General features: G+C 40.6%; 1 protein-coding gene across 1 annotated transcript; it reads right to left on the bottom strand.

Annotated features, from left to right (window-relative positions):
* Positions 1-11,545: 11,545 nt before the first annotated feature.
* LOC132610166 (uncharacterized) lies at positions 11,546-12,614 on the bottom strand. Its single transcript, XM_060324454.1, has 2 exons — positions 11,861-12,614; positions 11,546-11,729 (listed from the first exon to the last, which is right to left on the bottom strand). Exons 1-2 carry the CDS (start codon positions 12,430-12,432, stop codon positions 11,690-11,692), a joined length of 612 nt encoding a protein of 203 aa, XP_060180437.1. The 5' UTR covers positions 12,433-12,614; the 3' UTR covers positions 11,546-11,689.
* Positions 12,615-19,546: the final 6,932 nt, after the last annotated feature.

Genomic DNA, 19,546 nt, shown 5'->3' with positions numbered 1-19,546 from the left:
TGCTCCTCTGAAGCAGGTAGAGTATGGAAGGACCGAGATGGAACCTCATTCTGGGGCTCACCCTCTTCTATATCTATTGATGGTACTCTCTCAGTCTGCCTTCCTGCCACTGTCTTGCCCTTTTGGGCCGCTGTAGCTTTTCTCTTTACAGGCATCGCTGAAAACATAACACACCGTAAAGGAAAGAGAAATCCTTATGTCATGGCTCTATCGCACGATCTAAAATAAAGAAGAAGGTCATTCATTCCTAAATGCCCGCAACCTCCTGTTTATAAGTGTGGCGCGCAACACACCCATAAACAAGACTCTACTAGACACGGCTTGTAGACACACCCTAGGACAGAACTGCTCTGATACCACTTTTGTCACGACCCAACAGGAGGGCCATGACGGGCACCTCGTGCTAACCTACCGAGCACCTCTCATCATACTATCACAATCATATCTAGGTGAGCCACATGGCTAACTCATAATTTTTATGCATTGAAAATACAAATCCCATCGGGCTAAGGTACATTTATATCAACATCATTTGCTATGACCATATATATATATATATACACGAGCCGACAAGGATACCAAAATGATATACAAAATATGAGCTGACAAGGCCAAGAGACATCTAGCTATACACAACTATCTACGAGCCTCTAGAAAGAGTACGTAAGGTACACACTTGAGTTATCAAATAGTCTTCTTAACCTTATAAGGGATTCATGTCCACTTTAGGCTCGCGTTAGTCTACTTAAATTGCAAACGACTCGAGATTTCCAAGATGTAACAAGGATGAATCCCGAGAGTCAATTTGAAGTTGGAAAAAGACCTGATTTTCCTAGTGTTTAACTCTTGGTGTTTCTCTATGTGATCGTATGTATTGTGGTTGTGATCATGGTGCATTGAGTGACCAAGCTCCGCGATCGCGGTGACCAGTGTCACGATCGCGATGCGTAAGTGCTGGGCCTGGTCGGGGCAAGGCTCTACGATAGCGTGGCTGGGGCCGCGATCGCGAAGCGGTTTCCTGTTACAATGATTTAAAGTCCCCAAAAATTATCTATGTCATTTCATTCTTTATTTTGGAGCTTGGGGTCTCGGATTTAAGAGCATTCTGAGAGATTTTTCAAGATTCTTCAAGTGGGTAAGTTCCTAATCACTCTCTTATGGTTATGCCTTTGATTATTAAAGAATTTCATGTTGGGATTCATGATTTGGAAAGGAAAAATTGAGGGTTTTGGAATCTAAGCTTAAACTAAGGGTCTTCAATTAATCTTGGAATTGTTGATGGATTTCGTTGATTTTTGAGATATAGACTCTATAAATCATGGGTAAACTTATTTTGGGTCTAATTTCCTAATTTGCCTTTCATGGCTTGGAATCACTTTTGGATGAACTTTTTGGGTTCGAATTTAAAGCATACCGTTGGGTTCGTATGACCCTATAGAGTACTAATTTGACCTTGTTGACCCCGATTTTTCAATAAAATTATGGTTTTGACCTTTGGGGTTTGGAAAAGGGTTTTTGAGTTGACATTTTGACCCAAACTTCTTTTAAAGCTTTATGGGTATCTCTAGCATCATGTGTTAACGTAAAATTCATAATTTCTATACTTTGTTCATTTTGAGGCGCTTCGGAAGGGGAAGGCTCCGGTCTGATTGTTCGTGGCACCGGCTCGGCATTGAGGTAGGTTATGGCGTACTTTAGTTAGACTCTGATTAGAGAATCGTATGTAGATGTAGAAATGTGACGGGGATAGCATGATAGACATTCGGGCATGAAGTGGAGGTGATATCCAATTAGGTTGGTATGATTTCTGATTATGTGGGCTTATTACCGTTTTATGCAACTATGAACATATGTTGTATTTGACAATGTGGTTGTCTTATGTGGGCTATGTTAGCCATATTTGATTTCTATGTGGCGGATTGTCATGCATCATCATTTGTGGTAAGATTATGAGGAAAGGATAGTTCTTGGAAATGATGTGTTAAATGATTTGTCATTACAGTTACTTACCTCCTGTACCCTTGGTATTTGGCATTATGATATTTTCTTGCACATTCATTCATACATATGTTCTGTTGATGCTTATCGTGGATGATATGTTGAGTTGTGCACGCCTGATGGGAACAAATCCATTGATCTTAGGATTTTACAATTCCCAAAATATGATCTGAAATTCAAGTTGGAGTTCTGAATTTTCAAGCACTTTAAGAAAATACTTAATTCGTCCAAATTCAAATTGTCCTGATAAATTTATTATCAAATTATCTAGATTTATTTGATATTATTTTACCATATAGTATTAACAAGTCCCACTATGAATCTATATATTTCAATACTCCTCTTCCATCTTCATAAGTAGATATTCATTAACACATTTTGCTGCCGCAGAAAGTGTTTCGTTGTGTGGGTATCAAACATGACTAGAAATTTAGTTTTTATATATATATATATAGAAATTTAGATAAAAATGAGAGAAACGTAAGAGGAAGAAAAAAACTAGGTTGTTAAAAAAAGAACAAGAATTGCCTATATATAGTCAAACCTCTCTATAACAGCATCCGCATATAACAACACCTCTATATAACAACTAATTTTTTTAAACCGATTTTTTATGTTATATTTTATTTCTCTATAACAATATTTTACCTATAACAACAACAACCAACTTTATAACAGGACGCTCTTTGAAAAATTACCCCCCATATAACATTTATCTTCTTTTTTAATAATATAATATTTAATCATCTTCATAAAAATAGAATATCTATTATTCCCACTAATAAGTGTAGAGATTTTGATCAAATATTTAATTTGATACTATATTTATGATAGAATATTAAATATGAATACATATTTGTAATCTGAAAATGTCATTGTCTTCATCAATTAAAGCGTTATATCACCACTAAGAGATTCGCATGTACGAAACAAGCTACAATTATAAATTTCTTCCATCAATCTTGAAAGAATTTAATTTTCTAGTGACTTCATTCTATGAAATGTTAAAAAATATATTTAATTTTAACACATAATTTTTAATTCCCACAAGCGCACGCACATTGCACACAGCGCACACACCCGGCACACAGTGGTTACTTATTAGGGTAGGATATTGTTACACCTCCCATTTTAGTGCAAGGAGATTTTGGCTAAATTGGTCGCATACACCTTCAGTACGGTAGTCCGCACCAGAGCTTTAGTCGCAAGACATTTTACCTTGCACGTGTACAGGAGTATAAGTATGTATTCTTGACATCATGAAGGAATTAGAAGTGAAACGAATTAAATCGGAGCTGGGCAGAGCAGTTCAGAAAACTGCTGAAACCAGTCCACGTCGACGGCCCAAGGGACGGACCGTCGACATGTCGACGAGCCGTCGCCTAGCACAGTCGATGAGGTTCTGCAATCAGACATCTCAGGCGGAAAGACAATGGCGCATGTCGACGGGGCGTCGACACGTCGATGAGCCGTCGACCCTGCACGCCGACCCGCCGATCTGGAAGTTTCCAACCCTGGGTATAAATATAAGCTGCAACGATTTTATTTCATTGTTTCTCCAAAAACAGACTCTATACCTTTCTAGAACCCTCTAAAACCCTCTCTCTATTTCTACAACAATTTATACCAAGAAATCAAGATTAAAAGCCAAGATTTAAGAGATTCATATACTAGGAAGCTTATTAGGGTTTGTGGAGAGCAAGAGTTGCTTTGGTATGCAAGTGGAGGATTTCATTCTAATGGAGTAGAGTGACTCAAGGCTTGTTCCCAAGTGCTTAAGGTGAGTTTTATGTTTATTTCCTATTATTGAGAATATTGAAGGGTTGAAGACTTAGATTATGGAGGAAAATAGAATATGGAGCTTAAATGTAGAATCAATGGTATTACTAAATAGTAGTTGACATGAATCATGACTCTTGATGTATTATGAGTAGAATCTTGTTATAAATGATATTAAGAACATGGGAGAAACATTATAGGAGGATGAATGCAATATTGCATTATGACCATGGTTATTAATGCCCTTGAAATGGCAGTAGGAGAATTGAAGAATGTATGGTTGATGAAGATTGTTGATTATGAGATTATGAACGTTTTTATAAATGTTGGGAGTTGTTATATGATATGGAGAAAGTTGTAGAAACTAAGGAGATATTTCCTAATTTTCATTAGCTTTAGTTCAAATATACTTATGTTATCAATTATCTAATGCTAGTACGAATTCCATTGAAGGTAGAATTGCGAGTTAGAGAGGCACGCAAGTGGACGATAGATTTGGAGAGATACAAGGTATGTAAGGCTAGTCCCTTCTTTTCTAAGGCATGATCCCTATGACATGAATTCCCCTATTCCTCCATGACTTCCTTATATTCCATGAACTATGGGTCTATGTTGATAAAGAGCTCTTTATGAGTTAAAAATAAGAGATATGTTATGAGTACGAATACGATAAAGGTAATGATGAACCTAAGCCTAGAGATTCTAAAACTTATGATACGATATTCTCACGATGTTTATTCTATGAATACGATATGACATTTTACGAGGCTAATGATCATTATACGATTCCTTGATGTATTCATTGTTGCTAAACCCACCTTATAATGTTAGTTCTTTAAAGGTTAGGTATGATGATTACGATTAACCCATAATGGAATCGAGGGTTCTCGACCTTACGTCACCCCGATATGGTTATAGATTATCTTTGAATTCTAATGTGTGCTTTATGATAAGTTTATAATAAGTGTGTGATGATGACGATTCCACCGTTCCTGGATGGCCAGACATGTCACCGCTAATGCGGGCCGCTTATGATTATACCGTGCCTAGATGGCCGGACATGTCACCGCAACGGCGGGCTGCTTGTGATTCCACCGCGCCTAGAAGGCCGGACATGACCACCACTAGTGGACGGCGCATGATGGTTACCCGGACGGGGGTCAAAAACGATGGTATATGTGTAAGATATGTATGCATGTGTGTTCTTTTAAAGGTTAAGTAGGTTATACCCCTAGCTCATATTTCATTGTTTCATTATTATGCTATTATTATCCATGCCTTACATATTCAGTACAATGTTCGTACTGACGTCCTTTTCCTGTGGACGCTGTGTTCATGCCCAAAGGTAGACAGGGAGGTGATCCAGAGTCGTAGGAGCTACCAGGATACTTTGAGAGCACTCTATTATTCCGGAGGTGCAACTGATTACTATTTTGTGTATATATAGATTTTGGGCATGACGGGGTCCTGTCCCATTTTATGTCTAGTACTCTAGTAGAGGCTCGTAGATACATATGTGTGGGTTGTTGGTGTCCCATGACGATGTCAGTGTACATTTTGTATATATCATTTTTGGTAACCGTACAGGCTTATGTTTATCTATGTGTAGCCTCGGGGTATATATATATATATATATATGTGTGTGTGTATGTGTTCAAGTTGAGTATGATGACTAGTGATATGAGCAGTGCTCGGTAATTAGCTCCGGGTACCGGTCATGGCCCCTAGCCGGGTCGTGATAAAAGTGGTATCAGAGCAATTCAGTCCTAGGAAGTGTCTACGAGCCGTGTCTAGCAGAGTCTTGTTTATGGTGTATAGTGCGCCACACTTATAAACGAGAGGCTGCGGGGTATTTAGGAAAAATGACCATTCTTCTTCTTATGAGATCGTGCGATAGTGCCATGTTATAAGATTTTCTCCTTCCTAATGGTGTGTTATGATTTCAGCTATGCCGGTAAAGAGAAAAGCTACCGCCGCCCAGAAGAGCAAGGCTAAGACGGAAAGGCGGATAGAAAGGGAGCCGACAGACAACTAATGTAGAGGAAGGTGAATCACCTAATGAGACTCCATCAAACACCTCTCATACTCCACCTATTGTAGAAGAACAAGAGAGGGCTTCAGCTCCAGCCCCTATGCCTCCAGTTCCTCTACCGGCTGCTTTGGGTCAATGGCTGAGTACAGGTCCAAGTGACAGAGCAGTTAGTACTAGAGCCCGTGATTTCATGAGTTTGAACCCTCCAGAGTTTTTCAAGTCCAATCCGGATGAAGACCCGCAAGGTTTTATTGATGAGATGTTGAAAACGTTGAAGATTATTCATGCTTCCGAAACTGAATCTGTGGAGTTAGCATCTTATAGACTCCGGGATGTGGCGGTCTTATGGTATAATAATTGGATATCCTCAAGAAAAGAGAACGCGCCTCCTCCAGTTTGGCAAGAATTTGTAGATGCCTTCATCCGCCACTATCTGCCACCCGAGGTCCACCGAGCTAGAGCGAATAGATTCTTAAATTTGAAGCAAGGAAATATGAGTGGTCGGGAGTATAGCCTTCACTTTAATTCATTGGCTAGATATGCACCGACCATGGTGGCTGATATGGGAGATAGAGTGCATAGGTTTGTGAGAGGCCTAGGGCCGCATTTATTTAAAGATTGTTTAACGGCTTCATTACAGGAGGGGATGGATATTTCCCGTATTAAGGCCTATGCCCATAACATAGAAGGGCAACAACATCCGCTAAAGGGTGAGCGCGATATCGGTAGAGGGCAAAGTAAGAGGGCCAAATCTATGGGTCCAGGTAGCGACTATAGAGGGGGATCGAGGCAGTCATATTCCAGATATTCAGGCCAATCAGCGACTAGTGAACCTCCTCAGTTTGTAGGCAGGAGATTGGACCACCCCGCTCACTTAGGACAAGGTGAGAGTTCGAAAGCCTCAGGTTCTTAGTTTGGGGGTGATTATAGCCATAGGAGACCACTGATCCCATGATGTAGCCAGTGCAGAAAGTTACATTCGGGCCGGTGTCGCCAAGGTATAGATGCTTGTTATGTTTGTGGACAGATTGGGCACGTGAGGCATGATTGTCCCTCGAGGTATGGTAGAGGTGGGGTTCAGCCCACAGGGTCAGCTGCTAGTTCTTCTTCTTCTGTGAGCCCGACAAGGCAGACTCCCCAGATTCCAGTAGGATGAGGTAGAGGCAAAGGGGGAGCGTCCAGTTCAGGTGGTACTCAGCCCCGTATTTACGTTTTGGCTGGACGACAGGATCTTGAGTCCTCTCCGGATATGGTTATAGGTATATTGACTATATTCTCTCATGATGTTTATGCGTTGATAGATCTGGGTTCTACGTTATCTTATATTACTCCCTATATTGCTGATCGTATTGGGGTGAAACCCGAGCCAATTAAACCTTTTGAGGTGTCTACTCCGGTTGGTGATCCCGTGATAGCCAGACAAGTGTACAAGAGTTGTGTAATTGTGGTATGCGAACGCCAGGCCAAAGTTAATTTAATCGAGCTGAAAATGTTAGACTTTGATGGGATTATGGGTATGGATTGCTTGGCCTCATGTTATACTAATGTTGATTGGGAATGAATGTAGTCCGATTTTAGCTTTCGGGAGAGCCTGTGCTTGAATGGAAAGGTAATACAACATCCCCTAGAGGTAGGTTTATTTCCTACCTTAAGGCAAAGAAGATGCTGGCTAAAGGATACATTTATCACCTAGTTTGAGTTCATGATACCGAAGCAAAGCCACCGACTTTTCAATTCGTCCCGGTAGTGAATGAATTTCCAGATAAACTTCCAGGCCTTCCCCCGGAAAGAGAGATTGATTTTTCTATTTATGTGTTGTCGGACACCAAGCCCATATCTATTCCTCCTTACCGAATGGCTCCGGGAGAATTGAAAGAGTTGAAGGCTCAATTGAAATACTTGCTTGAGAAGGGATTTATTAGGCCCAGTTCGTCACCGTGGGGAGCACCTGTCCTATTTGTGCGAAAGAAAGACGGTTCCCTGCGGATGTGCATTGATTATAGACAACTGAATAAAGTGACGATTAAGAACAAATATCTGCTACCAAGAATTGATGATTTGTTTGATCAGTTACAGAGCGCCAAGTGGTTTTCCAAAATCGATCTAAGATCGGGTTATCACCAAGTGAGGGTTAGAGAAGAAGATATTCCTAAAACAGCTTTCAGAACAAGGTATGGCCACTATGAATTTCGGGTAATGTCGTTTGGGTTGACGAATGCTCCAGCAGTGTTTATGAACTTGATGAACAATGTATTCAGCCCACTCTTAGATCTATTCGTGATCGTGTTCATTAACGATATTCTTGTTTACTCTCGGACGGAATTTGAGCATGCGGACCATTTGCGTATTGTCCTTAGAATTCTTCGGACTCGAGAATTGTATGCAAAATTTTCAAAATGCGAGTTTTGGTTGAATTTTGTGACTTTTCTGGGCCATGTTATTTCAGCTGATGGCATTCGAGTTGATACTTAGAAAATTGAGGCTGTGAAGACTTGGCCAAGGCCTACAACGCCCATGGAAGTTCGTAGTTTTCTAGGATTGGCAGGCTATTATAGAAGATTTGTGGAAGGGTTTTCTTCCATTTCAGCACCGTTGACGAAGCTAACTCAGAAATCAGCGAAATTTCAATGGACTGATGCTTGTGAAAGCAGTTTCCAAGAGTTGAAAAACAGATTAACTTCAGCCCCAATCCTAACACTCCCAGAAGGGCCAGATGGTTATTTTGTATATTGCGATGCTTCGGGTGTTGGGTTGGGATGTGTATTGATGCAGCACGGTAAATTAATTGCTTATTCTTCGAGGCAGTTGCGAAAACATAAGAAGAATTATACAACTCATGAGCTTGAATTGGCTGCGGTTATTCATGTATTAAAGATGTGGAGACATTACTTATATGGTGTTCATGTTGATATTTATATGGATCACAAGAGTCTCCAATATATCTTCAAGCAGAAGGAGTTAAATCTTTGACAGAGACGACGGTTGGAATTATTGAAAGATTATGATATGAGTATTTTATACCACCCCGGAAATGCGAATGTAGTGGCTAATGCGCTTAGCCGAAAAGCAATGGGAAGTCTATGTGAGGTTCCTCTAGAGAAGAAAGAGTTAACCTGTGAGCTTCACCAACTAGTCGGCCTTGGAGTTCGCCTAATAGATTCAGGCAATGCAGGAATTGGTATTCACAACCCAACTGTTTCATCCTTGGATATGGAAGTGAAAGGAAGTCAATATGAATATTTTCAATTGAGTCGCTACAGAGATACATTTCATAAGAAAGAGAAGTCTCCATTTGAGCTTTCTATAGATGGAGGTCTCAGATACCGAGGTAGGCTATGTGTTCCGAATGTTGCGAAATTACGTCATCGAATCTTAGAAGAAGCACATTATTCTTGGTATTCCATCCACCCAGGGGCGACAAAAATGTATCATGATCTCAAGCTAATGTATTGGTGGGATAGAATGAAAAAGGACATAGCAGAATTTGTAGCACAATGTCCAAATTGCCAACAAGTAAAAATCGAACATCAGAAGCCAAAAGGGTTATTGCAAGCAATGAAAATTCCAACTTGGAAATGGGAAGCAATAAACATGGATTTCATTGTAGGGTTACCTCGTTCCCGAAGCAAGTATGACTCCATATGGGTGGTCATGGACAGACTCACGAAATCAGCCCATTTTCTTAAAGGTTAGAACCATATATTCAGCAGGAGATTATGCAAGATTGTATCTTAAGGAAATTGTGAGCCTTCATGGTGTTCCGTTATCTTTTATCACAGATAGAGGAGTACAATTTACAGCTAAATTCTAGAAGTCTTTCCAAGAAGGTTTGGGTACTCAGGTAAATCTTAGCACGACGTTTCATCCGTAAACTGATGGACAAGCTAAACGCTCTATTCAGACCTTGGAAGATATGTTATGGGCATGCCTGCTAAATTTTGGTGGTAATTGGGATGATCACTTGCCTCTAATTGAGTTCGCATACAACAACAACTATCATTCCAGTATCCAGATGGCTCCGTATGAAGCTTTATATGGAAGAAAGTGTAGATCCCCAATTGGGTGGTTTGAAGTCGGGGAGACACAGTTAATAGGTCCCGAATTGATTCAACAAGCAGTGGAAAAGGTCAAGATTATCCGAGATCGATTATTGACAACCCAAAGTCGCTAAAAATCCTATGCGAACAACCGCCAGTGAGACTTAGAATTTCAAGTTGATGATTGAGTATTTTTGAAGGTATCACCAATGAAAGGCGTGATGAGATTTGGTAAAAAAAGGCAAGTTAAGTCCTCGATATATTGGAACTTACAAGATTATCCGCAAGGTGGGTCAAGTAGCATATGAATTGGACTTACCTCCAGAATTGGAATCAGTCCATCCAATTTTTCATGTCTTAATGCTTCGTAAATGCGTCGGAGATCCTACTAGGATCGTGCCAGGAAATGATGTTCAAGTGACAGAAGGATTGACTTATGAAGAAGTACCCATTGCCATACTAGATAGGCAAGTACGGAGACTTAGAAACAAAGAAATGGCCTCAGTTAAGGTTTTATGGAGAAACAACAACCGAGAAGAAATGACTTGGGAGACGGAAGGAAATATGAAGTTCAAGTACCCCCAGCTATTTCAGTCCCCAGAAGAGATCCAAGATGAAGCATCAAGATTATGAGGTATGTATGCTTCCTTTTATGTTGTTGGTCGTGTGTGGCCATATCTATATTGTTAGTGTGTTGTGGCCCTATGAGGCATGTTTATTATGGGCTGTTGTGACAGGGTGATAGCGCCATTTTACAAGGAAAACTCTGGCAAAATTTTGGTAGAATTCCCGAGGACTTAACATTCGAGGACGAATGTTTTTAAAGGGGGAAAGCATATTACACCCCCAGTTTTAGTGCAAGGAGATTTTGGCTAAATTGGTGGCATACACCGTCGGTACGGTAGTCCGCACCAGAGCTTTAGTCGCAAGACATTTTGCCTTGCACGTGTACAGGAGTATAAGTATGTATTCTTGACATCATGAACGAATTTGAAGTGAAATGAATGAAATCGGAGCAGGGTGGAGCAGTTCAGAAACTGCTGAAACCAGTCCACGTCGACGGCCCAAGGGACGGATCGTCGACATGTCGACGAGCCGTCGCCTGGCACCATCGACGAGGTTCTACAATCAGACATCTCAGGCGGAGAGACGACGGCGCATGTCGACGGGCAGTCGACCCTGCACGTCGACCCGCCGATCTGGAAGTTTCCAGCCCTGGGTATTTTTTTTTAAAAATAAATTCCACTAGGCTTGTGAGCCTAGGGCTGATTTTATAAATTTTCTCAAAGCAACAAATTAAAGAGTCTTTACAAAGATTGCCAAATTGGCTAATAAAAATGCAAGAATTAAACTAAGGACCAACTTAAGTCTTATAGGATGACTTAAGATGGAAATACAAATTGCTAAAATAAGAAAGTGGTAAAAGACTAAAACTTGAGTAGATGAACTGCTAATCCTATTTATTATGCATATGTGAATGTTGTTCCTCCTTTTGTCAACCAAAATATGTCCCAAGTTTTATCCCTTGATGCATAAGTTGGCCAACACTCCATGTATATCAGCTGTATACCTATGTATATCAATGCCTGCAATCCTGTAGAAACTCATGAATGCACATGTATGTCCTTTGTCTATCACTAACACAAGAGATATTCTCCAGAACTCAAGTAGTATACTGCAATATACATATGATATACTGTTGGATACTAGCTGCCTGAGATTTTGCATGCATGATCCCAACTTTCCACATGATGATCTGAGTGATCTTAACACTGAATTTGTTCCTTTCCTGCATGAAACAATCTGCCATATCTAATTTGGACATCTGATGCCACTAGATTCCTTAATGCAGCCACACTAGTTTCCATATAATGTCATCTCCTCTGCAGATTGAGCACATAATACTAATACCACTGCATAAGGATTTGTCATCATATAGGAACTGATTGTCACTGTAAGGATTTGCCTTAATTTCCATGACAGCAATTCTGGAAATTCCTGAGGACCTACCCACCTGAATTGATCACTACGCAGAATCATGGTACTCCCAAGAAATAGTCTTACAAAGCCATCTTGATTTGTTCTTGTCTCTCTGCTGTATGAGTCCAGTACCATCATCCAATCAACTTCTGATGTTCCCATATCATGTCCTATGTGAATAGGATCAATAGGACAAAGCATGTGATCAGCTTTGTTTATAACTTGAAATTTATCCTCAGAGTTGCAAGTTAGCCTCAGAAAGTTGATCTTCTGGTGTATGTAATCTGACAGATGGACCATGTCATCTCCTATGTGAATAGGATCAATGGTGCCAACTATTTGAATAACTTGGGAAGAATGAAAATTCCACTCAGTATGTATTATATCCTTTCCAATTTTAATAGGATCAATGATACAAAAACCAGTAGAATTTCCAGAAAACTTGTAAACTTTCATTTTCCATGCATAGTGTGTACCTGCAAAATGGAAACAACTGTTAGTGTATGAATCCTCATCATGTTCTCCTCTAAAAGGACTTGAACATGATGAGTGATATTTATCAGTACAGCACCAACTCCAACTCAGACCCTCAGCTTCATCATCCATCAGCAATATCTTTTGACAGTTCTAATTCTCAGGTAGGGACACTGCAATTTGTCACTATTGAGAATCCTCGATCCTTTTGAGTTAAGTTCTGCAAAAGAGGCTACATTCACTTCTCCATGATCCAATGCATAATTAGCAAGATGATCTGCTAGTTGGTTTCCTTCCCTCATTATGTGCAGCACTTGAACATCTACATGATGATTCCACCGTGCCTGGATGGCCGGACATGTCACCGTTAATGCGGGCCACTTATGATTACACCGTGCCTAGATGGCCAGACATGTCACCGCAACGGCGGGCTGGAGTTCTTAATTTTCAAGCACTTTAAGAAAATACTTAATTCTTCCAAGTTCAATTTGTCCTAATAAATTTATTATCAAATTATCTAGATCTATTTGATATTATTTTACCATATGGTATTAACAAGTCCCATTATGAATCTATATATACATTTTAATGTTCCTCTTCTATCTTCATTATTAGATATTCATTCATATATTTTTCTCCCGAAGAAAGTATTTTCTTTGTGTTTGTACCAAACATGACTAGAAATTTAGTTTTTTTTTAAATGGAAATTTAGATGAAAATGAGAGAAAAGTCATAGAAAATAAAAACAAAAACTAGGTTGTTTAAAAAAAGAACAAGAATTTTCTATATGTGGTCAAACCTCTCTATAACAGCATCCTCATATAACAACACTTCTCTATAACAACTAAATTTTTTATATAGACCTTCTTTAGTCCACCACACTTTTTCTTCGTGTAGGGTTAGGATATATCTTAAACTATGAAATTCATGGGATAAATCATATCATTTACAATAGAAATAGCCGACAACCTAAGGGTCAAATGAACTGATCAGCTTCAGAAGTAAAAGGAGTGAATATCCTACCCTAATAAGTAACCACTAAGACATTATTCCTGTTAGTCACTGTGTGCAAGGTGCGTGCGCTTGTGGTGATTAGAAATTACGTGTTAAAATTAAATATATTTTCTAACATGTCATTCAATATCAAAAGATCAAGGCTTCCAATGAGAATTTGTTTAGCAGGGAAAAAGTTTCAGTTGATACGAAATTTCACATGTAGCTTTTGGAAGCATCAAATATTACGTGCAAGGCTGGTGCATCTATATCCGAAGAAGAAGGAGGAGGAGGAGAATGAGGAAGAGGAGGAGGAGAAGGAGAAGGAGAAGGAAAAGGAGAGGGAGAAGGAGGAAACACTTTCTTTGGGAGCAAAATATATGAATGAATACCTAATTATGAAAATAGTTGAGGAGCATTTAGATGTATATATAGATGCATAATGAGATTGTTAATACCATATGGTAAAATGATTTCAAATAAACCTTGGTAATAAATTTATCAGGACAATTTGTTTTTGGAAGAACTAACTATTTTCTTAAAGTTCTTGAAAATTCAGAATTTCAACTAGAATTCATCCCATATTTTGGGAGTTGTAAAATCTTATTGGTTACATTGCGTATATGAAATGTATCAACTCTTCGTATTGCAACTGCTATACAATCATATTATTATGGGAAAAGCACCAAAATACCCCTGAACTAGTCAAAATGGATCAATATACCCTCCGTTACATTTTTGGCTCAAAAATATCCTTGTCGTTACGTTTTTCGCTCAAAAATTACTATTCAACTAGTAAAATAGCTCAAATATACCCTTCTTACTAATGGTTACTCCAAAAATAGGGAAATGGGCAATTGGGACAGTTTTGCGCATGTTTTGTTAATTAGTTTGTTTTTTGGAGGGGGAGGGGGGTGGGGGGCGGCGTGTTTTGAGCATTTGGACTCTTTGTCATGACCCAATTTGACTAAATCATACGGGCACTTACCTTTCCCACCTCGGTAAGCAAACCCTCAACCCAACGATAACGAAAGAAATGAATAATAAATCCAGCAAGCGGAAAAGAATAATTACGTTAGTGTCACAATAATATATAATAGAAATAGTGTGGAAGTGAGGAAAATACCCCCAGGGTCTGTTCTAAGTCATACAAGAGCATCTAAAAGAAATAAGTACAAGTCTGGAATAATATAAAATACATCAATCTATCTATGTCTCAGAGTAGAAAAGTAAGACATAATAATAAGAGGAGTCTTCAAGGTGGCGAGCGACTCGTGCTCACCCCTGAAACTCGATGCTGATGCTGAAGGCAACTATCATCCACGGGAGATGGAGGAAGACAAAACCTGGTACTCTGCATTCATAAAAAAATGCAACAAGTGCAGATCAGTACAAAACCACAGTACTGGTAGGTATCATAGGCTGACTAAGTATAGCTAACATAATTCAGACAATAAAGCAAGATAAGCAGATACATCATAAGGTATAAGCCGAACATAATCAAACCAAGTACACGTCATCGCCTAAGTAGAGCATCTAATTCCAAATGTGCCAAGCCTCAATAAGTCCAATCCAAATCCCATATCACAAGTAAAAATACCAAATAATCTCACTATAAGGCGTGATGCAATGCAATGCAATAATGTATGAATGCAATGCAATGCCATGTAAATGTTGTGTACACATGTACTCCGGACGAAAATATTGACATTTCGGTAGCACAACCCAAGGTGACACACGAAGTCTAAGTGCCACTCGTCTCGGATCTTTTGCCAACAGACAGACGAGACCCGGATCTTTGCCCACGGGGGTTCTCACCGGCACCACCTTGGGGGACCTGCGGAGTCCATGACTTTATTAATCCATGATTTTGGGACTAACATCGGATATCGGACTCTCACATCAATCTCATTTAAAAATCGAGCCCAGCTCATCACAATGTCTCATGAAGTACCAACAGTGTATCAACAGTATATCATAAAGAATGAAAGTGAGTGCAATGCATATGTCAATATCCAGAATCAGCTCAATATCACAAGTACCAACAATGGGTACGCCAATAACATATCAATGTCACAAGTACCAACATGGGTACGCCAACATATATCAATGTCACAAGTACCTACAATGTCATGAAAGACTATACAAGTCATATAGAATTCTATCCTCGTATCAACGTCAACCCGTAAGATACAACAATATCACAGTCAAGATGGAATAAGAGATTCCAGTTTCTACTAACAACACGTGGCATCAAGCCAATTAGTAAAGAGGCTCTCATAAGACTTACCACCAAGAGTTTTCTCCAAGAATCTCCTAAAAGAGGAATCTATGATGATTAGGAACAAGGAATTAGTAAAGAGGCTCTCATAAGACTTACCACCAAGAGTTTTCTCCAAGAATCTCCTAAAACAGTCTCGAATAGCTCAATTTTCGTAATGGTATTACATGAATAGACTAAGGGCTTTTAATACACACCTAAATGAAATAACAGGCCCGATCCCGCCACGGCGGCAACAGTGCCGCAACAGCACCACCGCCCCAGCGTCCCCTAGGACCGTCGGAGCGGTCCGGGAAGAAAAGGACTTAGCCGCCCTAGCAGTCATCCCACCGCAACAGCGGTGCCGCTATGGCGGACACCAGGTACCAGAAACCCAATATTTTTTCTAAGTCTCAACCGAAATCCCGAACAACTCTCGAGGCCATCTGCTCACAAACCACATACACAGACCCACATAACAATACGCTACGAATGCACTCGTGGCCTCGGAATTTCCAACGGAGGTTTCGTTGACCGAGTCAACCTCCGATACCTCATTACCAACTTCCCAACCCAAGTCCCAAAATGCATCCGAGTGCATTGGGAACTGAACCAAATATACACACAAGTTCTAAACGACCATCCGGACCTCTCGGAATCGACGAATTTCTGAAAAAGGGTCTGTTTAACCAAAAGTCAACTTTTGGTCAACTCATTTTCGCTTAAAGCTCATATTTCACAAAAAGTCGCCTGAATTAAGTCTAGACACCTTGGGTCAAAAGTAAGCTTACCAATGCGTGGAAAGGGGCGAAAATGCCAAAAAGACTATAACGACCAAACGAGTCGTTACATCAGATACCAATTGAACCATCGCTCGTCCTCGAGCGAATAAGAGAAAAAGAGCGAGAAATACATGAATCAGTGAACAACTTGGGATATCGGCTACGCATGTCAGACTCGGTCTCCCAAGTAGCCTCCTCAATAGGACGGTGCTGCCATTGCACCTTCACAGAAGCAATCTCTATCGTCCTCAACTTTCGAACCTGCCAATCCAAGATCGCAATAGGCTCATCCTCATAAGTCATATTTATCAAGGAATATAGAATCTCAGCGAAGAATTTAGGTACCGTCGGCATGGTACTTCTTCCGCATCGAAACATGAAAAACTGGATGAACTCCCGCCAAGCCTGGCGGGAACGCCAACTCATAAGCTACATCACCCACATGATCAACAATCTTAAATGGGCTGCCCCTCTTACCAAACCTCATAACACCCTTCATGGGTGAAATCTTCAATAGAACCTGGTCACCAACAACAAACTCTAAAGCTCGGACCTTCCGGTCCGTATACATCTTCTGTCGACTCTGAGCTGCTAAAAGGTTGGCCTGAATAACTCTCACTCTATCAAGGGACTCTCTCAACAGATCTGTACTCCAAAGTCGAGCCTCGAACCCATGAAACCAGCCAACTGGAGATCTACATCGCTTACCACATAAAGCCTCAATAGGCGCCATGCCAATACTCGAATAATAACTGTTATTGTACGCAAACTCTACCAATGGTAAGTGCTGATCCCAATGACCACCAAAATCAATAACATACGCTCTCAACATGTCCTCGAGCACCTGGATGGTCCGCTAGGACTGGCCATCGGTTTCGGGATGAAAAGCTGTACTGAGATCCAATCGGGTACCCAACTCCTTATGGAAAGCCCTCTAAAACTGGAAAGTGAAGATAATACCCCGATCAGACACAACAGAAATAGGAACCCTATGCAATCTCATAATATCACGAATGTACAACTTAGCTAACTTCGCTGCGGTATAGGAAACCTGAACTGGAACAAAGTGACAGGACTTAGTCAACCGATCAACTATCACCCAAAATGAGTCAAACTTACCCAGGGTCTTCGGAAGACCCACAACAAAATATATGGTAATCCTCTCCTACTTCCACTCGGGAACGGGCATCCTCTGAAGCACACCGCCTGGTCGCTGGTGCTTGTACTTTACCTGCTAACAATTCCCACACTTAGCCATGAAATCAACTATATCTCTCTTCATCTGATGCCACCAATAGTGTTGTCTCAAGTCACATTACATCTTAGTCACCCCCGGATGAATGGAATAGCGAGAGGTATGAGCCTCAGACAAGATCAACTAAATCAAATCACCAACACGAGCAACGCACACGCGTCTCTTAATCCTCAAAATGCCATCTGAATCAATCACTGCCTCCTTGGACTCACCCCTCAAAACTCTGTCTCGAATCTTGCTCAACTGAGCATCCTTAAACTGATAAGTCCTGATCCGATCCAATAAGGATGACCTCGCCTCTACACAAGCCAAAATCCTGCCTGGGGATGAAATATCAAAGCGAACGAAACTGTTGGACAGAGTCTAAACCTCCACGGCCAATGGATGGTCGGAAACAATCAATCGAGCTAAATCCCCATACTCACTGCCTTTCGACTCAAAGCATCAGCCACAACATTGGCTTTTCCGAGATGATAAAGAATAGAGATGTCATAGTCCTTCAGGAGCTCCATCCATCGGTGCTGCCTAGAATTAAGATCTCTCTAGGTAAACACATGCTGAAGCCTACGGTGATCGGTGAAAATCTCATAATAGACACTATACAAATAGTGCCTCCAAATCTTCAAAGTGAAGACCACGACCAAAAACTCCAAATTATGGGTCGGGTAATTCTTCTCATGAATCTTCAACTAACGGGAAGCATAAGCTATCACTCTACCTTCCTATATCAGCACATCACCCAAACCCACACGAGAGGTATCACAATAGACCATGAAATCCTTACCCTTCACGGGTAATGCTAAGATCAGGGATGAAGTCAAAAGAAGCTTGAGCTTTATAAAGCTCTCCTCACAATCATCTGACCACTAGAAGGGAATATCCTTCTGAGTCAATCTGGTAAAAAATGATGCAATAGCAGCAAAACCCTTCATGAAGTGATGGTAATAGCTGGCCAAACCCACAAAACTACGAATCTCAGTAACAGTAGTAGGCCTCGCCTAACCCCTCACAGCCTCAATCTTATGTGGATCAACCATAATCCCATCGTTAGACACAACATGGCCCAAGAATGCCACAGACTCCAACCAGAACTCACACTTAGAAAATTTAGCAAACAGGCTATGCTTCTTCAACAACTCAAGAACAGAACGAAGATGGCTCTCATGCTCCTCTCTAGTCTTGGAATACACTAAGATGTCATCAATGAACAAAATCACAAAGGAATCAAGGAATGACATAAAGTTTCCATTCATCAAAGGCATAAATGCAGTCGGGGCATTGGTAAGCCCAAAAGACATCACCAGAAACTCATAATGTCCATATCTCATCCGAAAGTCTGTCTTCGGAATATCCTCCGCCCTAAATTTAAACAGGTGGTCGCCTGAACGCAAATCAATATTCGAAAACACCGAAGCACCCTGAAGCTGGTTAAACAGATCATAAATACAAGGCATAGGGTACTTGTTCTGAGTAGTAACCTTGTTCAGCTGGCGATAATTACTGCACATCCTCATGGTCCCATATTTCTTCTTCAAAAATAACAATGGAGCACCCCAAAGAGAGACACTCGGTCTAATGAACCCCTTGCTCAATAAATTTTGTAACTGCTCCTTAAGCTCCCTCAACTCGGTAGGTGCTATCCGGTATGGCAGAATAGATATAGGGCGCGTGCCCAGATCTAAGTCAATACAGAAATCAATGTCACGATCGGGTGGCATACCCGACAAATTCAACGGGAATACCTCCACGAACTCACTCACAATAGGAATGGACTCAAGGGGTGGAGATGGAACAGTCGTATCACAAACATGAGCCAGATAGGCTAAACACCCCTTATTTACTAGCTTCTTCGCCTGAAGGAAGGAAATGATTTTCTTCGGAGCGAGACTTGGAGGATCCCTCCACTCAAGCCTAGGAATGCCCGGCATGGCTAAGGTGATTATCTTGGTGTGGAAG

The sequence above is a fragment of the Lycium barbarum genome, chromosome 9 (assembly GCF_019175385.1).
Source record: "Lycium barbarum isolate Lr01 chromosome 9, ASM1917538v2, whole genome shotgun sequence".
Taxonomy (NCBI): Eukaryota; Viridiplantae; Streptophyta; class Magnoliopsida; order Solanales; family Solanaceae; genus Lycium; species Lycium barbarum.
This window is presented reverse-complemented; position numbering and strand designations above follow the sequence as displayed.

Coding starts and splice junctions, on each gene's coding strand:
- LOC132610166 (XM_060324454.1), bottom strand. CDS start 12,432: ATGGATGATGAAGCTGAGGGTCTGAGTTGGAGTTGGTGCTGTACTGAT. Junction 11,730..11,860: donor CTGCGTAGTGATCAATTCAG/GTGGGTAGGTCC, acceptor CTCAATCTGCAG/AGGAGATGACATTATATGGA.